Genomic DNA, 12,443 nt, shown 5'->3' with positions numbered 1-12,443 from the left:
TCGTTGCGATGTTATAATCTGTAAGCTATTGGAACGTTAAATTATTACATCGCAACGAGTAATCGCTACGATAATTATGTTAACGTATTCGCTCAATTACGTTCATTAACAACGTCAACAGAAGTTTTTTTTTCTATATCGTAAAATTAATAGTGCACGCTACTTCGTCGTATCAATTAAAAGAATAAATTGACAAGCGCTTCATTTTTTTTCATGTCAATGATCACCTGGGGTCGGTACACAAGGATTTATTAAACATTAATGATTACGTTATCTTTGTTGTTTCAATGAGAAAAAGAGTGATAATGAAATGTTTTGAACAGGTGTTTCTGTAATGGAAACTTACAGTTATAGTATTATTAAGGAACAGATTTAGCGCAGTGTCGTTTTGATCGGCAATGGCCTAAGGCTCGAACGGTGAAGGCCTGATCGACCGGTTTGGCAATGTTCCCACGCGACAATGATCGCCATTCGTCCCGTGTTAGGACTATCCCAGTTAACTATTGCTTATTTTTATTCATTCTATTTTATGTATAAATGTTTGTAAGTGATAACGTTTAAAATAATATAAACCCACATACTCTACTCTTCACAATTACTGTACGCTACATACACATAAAAAAGCCTAAATACTGTAATGTTCGGTGATGAACAAAAAATGTTTGCAATTTTGTTTCGTTATTTAATTTTAGACATCTCCTTAATTTTTACATAGATCTATGGTTACTATTGCGGATCGAAAGCGGGTCTAGTTGAAACTAAGAGAAAATGTAATTGTGGGTCAACTAACAGATTTTCTTTAAACTTGATAAAGTTTATGTTTTATCTTTAAAAAAAATAATTACAGAAAAATCACAACAATACTCGTAATCACTATCATCAAGAGTTTACAGGTTAGGTCAATAGTTTAAATGCGCTGGGGTTGCGAACTTAAGTACTTTCTGTAGCCGAGGGCTCCGACCCCGTTCGGAGACCGTTAAAAACTGATTGACATGGATTCTAAAGATATGCTACCTATCATTAGGAATTTCATGTAAAATACTATATACTATACTATTTCATGTAAAATACTATATATATATATATATATACTAATAATAGCTATGAGAAAATACTATTTGAAATTCATTCAATTACACGTAGTACATACATATATCAAAAAATATACATTTAAAGGATGATCGAACAACAGACATTGATTTTAATTTATTGTTTGAGATGTTATAGGGTGGACATTTCATAAATATTGTCAATAGATAAATATTGAATGAATTAGCTTGTGGACGTTGTGCCAACTTTGCCTATAACTTGGATAATTATTTAAAAAAAATTATTGTCACAGCTGTGGTGTAGCGCAGTCGACTTCATTAAAGAGATTTTTCGTCTTCACGAGACTTTTTGCCGTCGAGAAGTTGAGTTGAATGCGATATTCATTAAAATACGTTCCAAGCATCGTGCAATATTTTTAAAAAAGAAATATAAAATCTGTGTCTATTTTCTTGTTTTATAGGCTAAGAGCTTTACATTAAACTTATTGGATGTTTCTGAACGTAGTAATTAACTCTAAATTATCTTACTAATATTATAAATGTGAAAATTTAGATGGATGGATAGATTGGTTGTTAGAAGGTATCTTCAGAACGGCTCAACGGATCTCGCAGATATTTGCCATAGATGTAGAACATAGTCTGGAAGAACTACTTATCATTTTTTTTAAGTCCGCTCGGACGTAGTCGCGGGTGACTCCTAGTTCTTCATAAAATCTTTTTGTACTTAACCTATAAAAGCTAGTTTTAGGAGTATCGCGGTAACCGATAACGTACCTTCAACTGTTACTATACAAAACAGTTTTTTGTGCTCTTGTTATGCTATACCCAATAACAATGTAGGTCACGCAACCTTCCTTCACAAAGCCAAAGTATCGATTAAATCTGTAACAAATTGTGTTGCAATGAAAACATTTTATTTTACTATAAAACCTCAGAGATATTCCTAGTCATTCGATTAATTAACTCTAACTTTATAGTTATCTATTAAATATTGTTTCGTCTGTACAGTATAAAGCATAATCTGACATTAAATACTGTCTTGCTCTACTGAGCATATCCACATACTTGTAGGGCAACTTGGTCTTACTGAGCAAATAATTATTGAAACCAGAAGATAATATGTATATGAGTCTACTACTTTATTAAATTCATTCTTAAGCGCATATAGCGTATATATATGAAATCATACAATACGTGTCAGTTTAAATATTAAAATAACATTTTACAGATCAGATACATGTTCAGATATTACATGAAATGAAATATAATTCAATTGTCCAGCCATTGCATGCGTATAAAGTGGATGAATCAATCGAATATAATTGATCACTCTGTCTACCTCACTGCTCTTTATTTTGTTGTGTCCAAAATACGTATTTGTATATATGTAGGTCGTATGTAGTGTGCAGTTTTGTGTATGTGGCATGCAGGCCGCCAATTACTGTACGGTGTGCGTTATTTACTTCGTCATTGAAAGGTCTGTAAATAGGGAATGGCTTTCAGCTTTTAATTGCTTCGTTAGCTGTATGTTTTACAGGACTACGTTAAGCACTAGGACCGACATAAATGTTTTATTGAATTTTATTCAGAAGCTATTTTTTTCTACAATTTTTAGATCAACTTGATTAATTTTTTATTATTAAATTTAAAAAAAAATCATATATATAGTTAACATATGTAACGTATGTAGCTTACAATTGTTAAGATTTTTAACAAAATTAAAAAAAAAGAAGCACTCCTTAAATCTCAATTCTTCGATGTGTGTATTGGTCGTCCTTTAAAAAACTTTTGTAATCTTAATGCATACGAGGTTCGATTACTTTTCGAGATAAGAATAAATAAATGCTAACGTACAATTTAAAAGCTTTGACAGGATATTAAATTGTGTTTTATAAGAAAGGTTATAAGTTTTTTTTTCTGTTTTATATCTATGGTTCACGTAGAATTTGTCGTAAAAGCAGATTCACAAGCTTAATGAAAAATTTATTTTAGTCTTAAACGAATACTGGCCACAAAAATGAGTGTCTCGAACAGATGCTTAATTTATGTTCTTGTACAGTTATCTTCGTCCAACGTATCTCTGCGATATACCGACGTCTTCATCTGTTTAGAAAAAACGAAACTAAAATTAGGTTGAAAGTAATTTAAAATCTTATTTTTTAAGTAAAAAGTCGATATAATTTTGTAATTTCTCAACTTTCATTATTATCATCAGCAACGAAGAGCGTAGTTCGCTAACTGCTATCGCATACAATGCATAGATGTGGTGAGACTGGCGCGCTCCGTACGTATTTTATTGTGTTACATGCTACAAAGATCAAAGTGGACATTTTCAGGAAACGAGCGGGTGATACCTCCCTACACCCTAAACCACCCTACATCCCGGTAGACAACAGGTCGTATACTACTGCCACTATAATATTTCGTAACAATATGTATGCACGTTACTTGTATGATATTCGATGGTCATTGAATTTTAATCAGTGAATAATAATAATAATATATGGTACTGCAATATTCAGAAATCCAATTATGTTTATATTTGGATTGTTTAGAAATAGAATGTTACATTTACTGGAAGAAATCCTTGAAAAATTCGAAAAACTTGAAAAAATGTAAAATACTTTATTGTTCTAATAATAGTTGATGCGTTTAAGTTTCTCTAATCCGTATCTTCCGTCTAGTAAACACTAGTAAACACAGCAAACCTGTAGATGTATGATATCATTTTCATAATCTTGCAACTTGATATTTATATTTATGTATTCTGATATTGACGCCTTTACTCACTCGAGAATTTAGTGACATTTTTATCTAATCTTATCATTTATTTATTCAGGTTACCTAATAAATACCTGAAATACATATGTTTTAAAAAGCAAATTATGTATATATCCATATGACCAATGCACAGCACATACAATTCAATACAAAAGTATTGTGTGATAGAGCATATTGTAAATTCCATGTTTCATATGAGAGAGCTTACATCATTTGTTTTGGTTCGTATTTCAGCAGTCGGAACACGGTCAAAATAGGTTGGTTTTTATATAGAACCAGCGTTAATCAAAACATTGCTTTTGCTCGTTTCTCGATGTATGAATATCTCTCTTCCTATGTATCGGTTAAAAGTAAGCAATGCATCTGCAGATGTCTATGAGTCTATATTAAAATAAATATCTCAGTAGTTATATTTCAAGAATTATACGCATTAAAAGTTAATCATGAATATTAAAGGCTGGTTTATTAAGATATAAGCCTTTATAATGGTGGTTTACATGACATTAAACTGAAATACAAAGGTGATGTAAAATTATTTGCTCCTTAGAATTAAGTTGAGATGTAGTTAGGCGAACATTATACAAAGTAACTTACATTTTCTTTACTAAGTGCAAAACCGATGAACACGAAAGTAAAAGTTAATTAACTGTATAATTGATGAGTTCATTATAGAATTATGGTAATTTCTATCGGTTCGTCTTCTCCTCGATTATTTAATATGTTCGATATCAAACTATTAACAATGATTTTTGATTTAAAATTAGATAGGTAGTTTTATGAGCGGTAAAATACTAACGATACGTACCAGAAAATCCTATACTAATAACTTCTTATATAATGTTAATTTTATAAATTAACTAGCTGTCGCCCGCGACTCCGTCCGCGCAAAATTAAAAACATTATTAGTTGTCTATGTGTTCTTCCAGACTATACTATATCGAGATACCATTAAACAAACATTTATCCATGCAACCGTCCATCCATCTAAACATTGGCATTTATAATAGAGTAAAATAAATGCTTATGAAACTTATTGTGATAGTCGATGAAATGTGTTTGTTAATGCTTTATTTGCGGCTTTGTAATGCTCATATCGAAGGTCTGTAATTTTCAAAATCGCTTATTTATTCTATAAACAATGTGCGCACTTTTTATTCCATTAATTAAAGCCTTAGACTCGCAAAATACACATAAAATGCACTAAAGCTTTTATGGAAATTAGTTGTTTGAAACTTCAGTCCGTAACGTAAGTTGATTTTAAATTTTAATTGGCAACTTGTAAAATTAACTGCGTATATTCTATGTTTGTTTTTCTATCTGTACCATGACTGAATGCAGCTTGTGTTAGTTGTGGCGGAATTGTAATACTTTTTTCTTTTAAACATGTTTTACAATTCTCGTTGAAATAAATGGAATTGGCAATTTAATTCAGTTCTCAGACATTTCAATTTACACTTGACTGGTTTCAGTTGGTGTGATGTATCTGTTTATCCATTTTAAAATTGTACAATGATTTGCTATGCTAGCAAAAATGTTATTTTATATTTTCATTTTTACGTTTTCTCTGACTGCATAAGCAATAGCTCGGTACACTCGTTGATTTTAAACAAACTGAACTCAGCATAAAATGTATTTATCGTTCAATAAATCTATTGTACTTCAAGTTAGACCTCACCCTTCGCAGACATAGTGCTTTCTCGTTCACACAGACGCTAGTGACACCAGCCCTTGCAAATCCAATAAATTAATCGTATTTATGCGCCGCCGTCCCGTATCCGTTTACCGCTAAACTCTCCCGGCCTTTGAGAGTTTTATGCATAAGCCAAGCCACACCGATATTTTGAATGATTTACCTCTGTCATTTAAATATATCATGTGGACTTGGTTACAACTCAGTTGAGATATCTCAGAGTAATTTTTATATCACCAAGACATGATAAGTTTACCGAAAAAACATTTACAAGTTGTACATATTAAGTACCACATCATTAATTTCAGAACAACCTTGCCAGAGTCCTACGCAACTGCAGTTTACACGCATGGCAAGTTTCTTCTACGTAGATCAGTTAAATATTTCTTAATATCGCAGGCTTACCCTTGAAAAAAAAAAACTAGAAATCTATTATATAAAATTCTCGTGTAAAGTTTTCGTTCCCGTACTCCTCCGAAACGGCTTGACCGATTCTCATGAAATTTTGTGAGCATATTCAGTAGGTCTGAGAATTGGCCAACATCTGTTTTTCATTTTTTTTTAACTGCGCGCGGACGGAGTCGCGGGCGACAGCTAGTTATAACATATTTTTGTACAGATTTTGTTAGTGTAAAAACTTGTCATCCTGTCAACAGACCCATTAAGTAGACGAATCTCCTCCTCACGTATACATATAGAATTGGCTTAATAAAGATTGACAATCTTGGCTTCCTCTCGCACTTCATTGTGAATTCCATCGCAATACCCGGAACTAGGGCAACATGTCTACGGTCATTCTTACACCTCTTTTCTTAGTAGAACGGTATTCTAACACATACAGGTCTTTTTATACGCTTTCTTTGTCTATCAAAAAATAACGCTCTTTGAATACATAAATTAATAATTCAATTTAAAGTTTAATCCGTTTTATAACATTAGTTTGATTGTTATATTTTTTATCGTGAGGTGAGACATCACCTCATCACCACCTACAACAGTAGAAAAATAGAATAGCAGACTAAAATTTTAAAAGTTACTAAAGTTTAAGAAGTTACTAAAATTTTATTATAAATTAATCGGGTCTCTTTGTATTTTTTACAAACGTGATAGTTATAGCGTCGTAAAACCTAATGTTAAACATAGTACGAATGCTCTTTGCCTATATTTAGACAGTCACTGTTATCGACTCACATAAAATTATGAACTCATGCGTCAATGAGGATTAATTCCAACCTAAAGTTATTTAAATCTTTATAACTGTGTTCGTCTATATTTGGTTTATTTATTTGTCTTTGTGTGTAAAATCAGGAGGTGAATTGTGATTTTAAATTATATTAATTATAACAAATATGAAGCATTCGTACGTACTCTTGATGAATAAAATCGTGTTGTTAAATGTGACGTATTACATTTTGAAATAAAAATAGAATTATTCATACCAGATCGAGGATGTTTTGACAAAAATTGAGAGGGGCATATATCGATAGTTTTGGACACGTTGAAAGTGTGAAAGTAAAGAGAAAAAGGGAGGCGGGCAAAGCACTGGCGACGATGTGGAAGATACAAGAGAGGTGTAACAAGACCGCATAAAGCGTAGTCCCTAATCTCTACCTACCCTTCTGGGTTACGGGCGAGAGTGGTATAGTTGTGTATACCATATATATATATATATATATATATATATATATATATATATATATATATATATATATATATGGTATACACAACTATACCACATATATATATATATATATATATATATATATATATATATATATATATATATATATATATATATATATATTAGGTCCTTACATATGAAATTGGCGTTTTTCGTACTGGCCACTTTAATCACGAATTTCTCCTCTTTGGTAAGGAATTCCAAATTCAAATTTGTACAGCTATAGACTCATGTATTTGTGGTTCGATGACCGTCATTCATTTGTTTTTTTCTTCTGTTTTTTTCTGTTTGCGTCACTGATTTTACAAAATGGAAAACTTAAAATATCGCATTATTTACGAGTACGAGTTCCGCCGTGGCACTAGTGCTGCGGAAACGACTCGAAGGTTGAATGATGTGTATGGCGGTCGTGTTGCAAAAGAAAACACAGTTCGTTTTTGGTTCCAACGTTTTCGTTCTGGAAATTTCGATCTGCAGAACAAGCCCCGTGGACGGCCTGAGACTCAAGTTGATAATGAAGAGTTGAAGGCTATTGTGGAAGCGGATCCATCGCAAACCACGTCCGAGTTAGCTGCAGGCTGCGATGTTAGTGATAAAACTGTTTTAATTCACTTGAAGCAAATTGGGAAGATTAAAAAGCTTGAAAGGTGGGTACCTCACGAATTGACTGAAGCAAACCGGCAAACGCGCGTCGACTGTTGCGTTACATTACTAAACCGGCACAATAATGAAGGTATTTTAAACCGAATCATTACCTGTGATGAAAAATGGGTTCTTTACGATAATCGGAAGCGCTCAGCGCAATGGTTCGATCCTGGCCAGCCAGCCAAATCCTGCCCCAAGCGAAAATTAACCCCAAAAAAGTTACTTGTAAGCGTTTGGTGGACTAGTGCCGGTATTGTTCATTACAGTTTTCTCAAATCTGGCCAGACTATTACGGCTGATGTCTATTGTCAGCAATTGCAAACCATGATGGAAAAGCTAGCGGCTAAACAACCTAGGCTGGTCAATCGCTCCACGCCACTGCTGCTTCACGACAACGCTAGACCACACACTGCGCAACAGACGGCTACTAAATTAGAAGAGCTTCAATTGGAAAGTCTAAGACATCCTCCGTACTCCCCGGACCTTGCTCCAACAGATTACCATTTTTTTCGAAATTTGGATAATTTCTTGCAAGGGAAAAAATTCAACTCCGATGGGGCAGTCCAAATCGCCTTCAAAGATTTTATTGATTCCCGTCCGACTGGTTTTTTTAGTAAAGGGATCAATGAACTACCTATGAGATGGCAAAAGTGCATAGAAAATAATGGTTCATACTTTGATTAATTAAATATATTATATTAAAAAATATTCGACTTTTTGTTCCTCCCATACAAAACGCCAATTTCATACGAGGGGAGGTCCAAAAGTTCGCGGAATGAAAGGGTTGTCAATGAAATATAACAATAAATTTATTTTTCCTTTTCAATATAATCACCCTTAAGTCTAATACATTTATTCGATCTATGAATTAATTTTTCTAAACCATCGAAAAAATATTTTTTGTCTTTGGCCTCAAAATGGGCCGAAATTGCCTCCTTCACTTCATTATCGTCGGAAAATTTCCTTCCCCTTAGCTCTTTTTTTAAATTTGGAAATAAATAAAAATCGCTAGGAGCCAGGTCTGGACTGTAGGGTGGGTGAACAAGTGGTTCGAACCCATGTGTGTGCAGAGCAGCCATGGCAACTCGGCTCTTGTGAACCGGCGCGTTGTCTTGCAAAAGCAACACACCCTTGGCCAATTTTCCTCGACGTTTTTCTTTAATTGACTCCTTTAACTTTTCTAATATGAGTGCGTAGTATTCTCCGGTTATAGTAGTACCTTTTTCTTTATAATCAATGAGTAATATTCCCTTACAATCCCAAAAAACAGTGGCCATCAACTTTCCCGCCGATTCTGACACCTTGAATTTTTTGGGAGGTGGTGTACCCTTTTTGTGCCATTGCATGGACTCTTGTTTGGACTCAGGTTCAAAGTGATGAACCCATGTTTCATCTCCAGTAACAATCCGCTCCAAAATCTGCACGGGCTCGTCTCCACACAACTCCAAAAAGTGCTTAGACGCGTCGACGCGCTGCTGTTTTTGAAGCGGCGTGAGCATTCTCGGCACCCATCTTGCACTGACTTTTGTCATGCCCAGGTGGTCGTGCAGGATACGCAAAATAGTTGTATCTGATACTCCAACAAATGCAGATAATTGTTTCTTCTTCAAACGTGTGTCTTCGAGTACAAGTTTTTCGACTTTTTCGACGATGTCTGATGTGGTGGCGTCAGCTGGCCGCCCAGAGCGAGAGTCGTCTTCAATTGAATCTCGACCATGTTTAAAAAGACCATGCCACTTATAAACCATTGTTTTACCAGGGCACTGATCTCCATAAACGGCTTCCATTTCATTTAAAATGGTTTAAACGTTTTTTCCTTGCTTGGTAAGGAATTTTATCACAGCGCGATGTTCAATTTTCTCCATAGTTGCAGTTTGCTTCCGGATTGACTTGTTCAGCAGGCGAGTACTCGTAAACGAATGGCACTATAGGGTTGAAATGTTATATATATACTAATTATGAGTGCCCAATTAGTATGACACTAAGCGAGCTACCCTATCCCCACTCCATCCCCTCCATTCCGCGAACTTTTGGACCTCCCCTCGTATGTAAGGACCTAATATATAGATACAGAGAACATCACAACTTCATTTATCTTTCCATTCCTTTTCTTGAACCAGGCTCCGTCCCATTTAAAAAAAAAAGTCTGGCAATGAATCTATGAACTCTTGAAATTTTTGCGGATGTTGATGGGTAGCAGTGGTGACAAAACATCTGGAGCCGAGTGTACGTTTATCGTTTTTTACTTGAAAAAAAGTAATACACTGAGTTTTAATGTCAGTACAATACGGTTCATTTTCGAATGAATTTTAACTGAATTATAAGGTTCAATTTCGGCATTGGATAATTTAAATGTTATGTTAAATAATAAGGATAACGATCGGCGTCGGTGACGGCTCACCAGCTGAGTCACCGCCGTGCCGCGCCGCCGTCCATGTGTGGCGAGTGGCGATATTACCGTCCGCATTATGTGTACACTGTGCACATGCCCCTTACTTTTTATTGAACCATATTATTTCGGTTTATTTATACACTTAATCACGGCTTTCATTAAAGTGAGTCAACATTCAGTAATATATTTTTTAATAGTAAAAGGTAAAGTGAAACCGGCAGCCACCTGATATTGCTAAAAAAGCTAAGAAATAAGTCGCTGTTGTGTTTTCATTTTTATTGAACGCAAAAGGGGATACATAGAAAAATATAGTTCCTTTACCACCAATCACCTTCCTCGATAAATTCTCTTCTCTTTTCCATCTTTTAGAAAACGGTAGGAAGGGGAAGTTTTCAAGAATTAAGCCTTAGACGGAATTTGAAGAAAGGCAAATAATATACTTCGGTGAGATTTTGGTTTAAGAGTCAAGCCGTTCAACAACAGATGTTGTTGCTGGTGATACCACTGTAAAATAAATTTACTCATTTTACTTCTAGTACCTATCAAAATACAAATGGACACACATATTGATTTTTATCAATATAGATTCCGTGAAGGAATTATGATGATTGCTTAAATTAATAATTTTTAAGTTATCAAATTTACTAACATTTAATGCTCGTGCTGATTCAAACCGCTGTATGAAGCAATATCATTTCGCAATATTCAAGAAATGTAATTTAAAAATATCTTTGCTCGTGCAAGAAAATATAAGTATCTGAATTCAAGTATTGCGAAATAAAATCCAACTGTGTTGAGCGAACGAATCGGTAAGACGACGCACGTGCTCGTATTGAGAGAGCTTAGAGTTCTCCAACATTCTTTATACGGCTACTTTTCACGTGGACTCTACTTTTTGGAACGAAGTTCCTTATCGCGCGTTGTGGAAGGGGGCTAGACGGGAAAAATTCTTACGAAAAGTTGTCACGACACTTTTTGCTATATCACCATGGCAACGACTTGACAATATGTAACGAAAATTCATAGAAATAAAATGTACTTCTTGTGAAGACATAAGTTTTTTATGCATAGAATAAACATTGGTTCCTTCACTAATTAATTGAAAGGAACTTCGTTCCATCCGGGTGTCCCTTAACACCTCTCAAGTTTTTTTCTATACGTTTCGGTTTGACTTCTTTCAATGACTTGACACTGGCCGTGGTTTTCTAAGACCAAAATCCCCGTTTTGAACATATTATTATGTCTTTTTAATCAAAGATAATAGACAGGGATGACGATATGTTAAACCAACATTGTCGTTTTCTTGGTACGCCATCGTCGTGGTATTTCTAAACGTTCGGTTGATGATCAATAAGGTTTTGATCGGCACTTAAATTCCGTAAATCATAAATGTTATTGTTCAATATACAGCGTTTTATCTACATTATATAAAACTTTATTAATTGCTGTATTATATTAAAAGCAATTTCTACTTAACAATAACAGTAATAATAACAATTACTACTATTTCTAAAGGTAACATTTCAAATGTTGATACTAGGTAGGTCGTAATCATAGCTATACTAAAGAGGTTTTTTTAAATATATTTCTTGTCATATAGTTCGGTAGTTATAATTAGCACTCGCTATAATATTCTAGCCGAGTAGAGTAATAACATCTTGTGTCATATCTTGTTCAGATATAAAATTTGTGATTGTTACAGAAGCGTTGCGCCAAAGTCGACCCTTACCGCACATACCCGATTTGCCGGACGGGGAAGGCACCAGCGCCGTGCCTCCAGCGCCCCAGCTACTCGAGACCGCTAACAGGTTCCTATTTAAAAACATGTTACGTTTAGTGGATACGACAATAGGACCAGCTTGAGTTAACTACAAATGTAAGTAAGGTGGTAGCCATTGACAAGGTGCGCGTTTGCAGCTAGGTTGTTTGTGTGTATTGCACTGTCAGATACATACGTCTAGGTTTAAAGATGCTACTAAACCTGTTATTTTTGCTCCGTTTAAGTACTTTCTTGTCATATTGCTTGTGCATATATCGCCTTCTCTGGGCAACCTTTTTATAGAAGCAGAAAAAACGCAAAGGTTTCACCAGATGTTAACTCACCGCCCCTACTTATCAATGTCCCGCAATAATCAGAAAACGAACGCTTTGCCTCTATGTAGAAAAAAGGCATGGGCACTAAAAAGAGCTGCAGTTTTTCATCAT

General features: G+C 34.6%; 1 protein-coding gene across 1 annotated transcript in view; it reads left to right on the top strand.

The window, feature by feature from the left end:
- LOC106720036 (tyrosine-protein kinase Abl) overlaps nt 1–12,443 on the top strand; it is a 44,339-nt gene that overhangs the window by 7,261 nt on the left and 24,635 nt on the right. Inside the window, exon 2 of the mRNA XM_014514588.2 lies at nt 11,941–12,046. Within this exon, the coding sequence (XP_014370074.2) occupies nt 11,941–12,046 (106 nt within the window). The remainder of the gene's footprint in view (nt 1–11,940; nt 12,047–12,443) is intronic.

This window comes from Papilio machaon, chromosome Z, assembly GCF_912999745.1.
Source record: "Papilio machaon chromosome Z, ilPapMach1.1, whole genome shotgun sequence".
Classification (NCBI taxonomy): domain Eukaryota; kingdom Metazoa; phylum Arthropoda; class Insecta; order Lepidoptera; family Papilionidae; genus Papilio; species Papilio machaon.
This window is presented reverse-complemented; position numbering and strand designations above follow the sequence as displayed.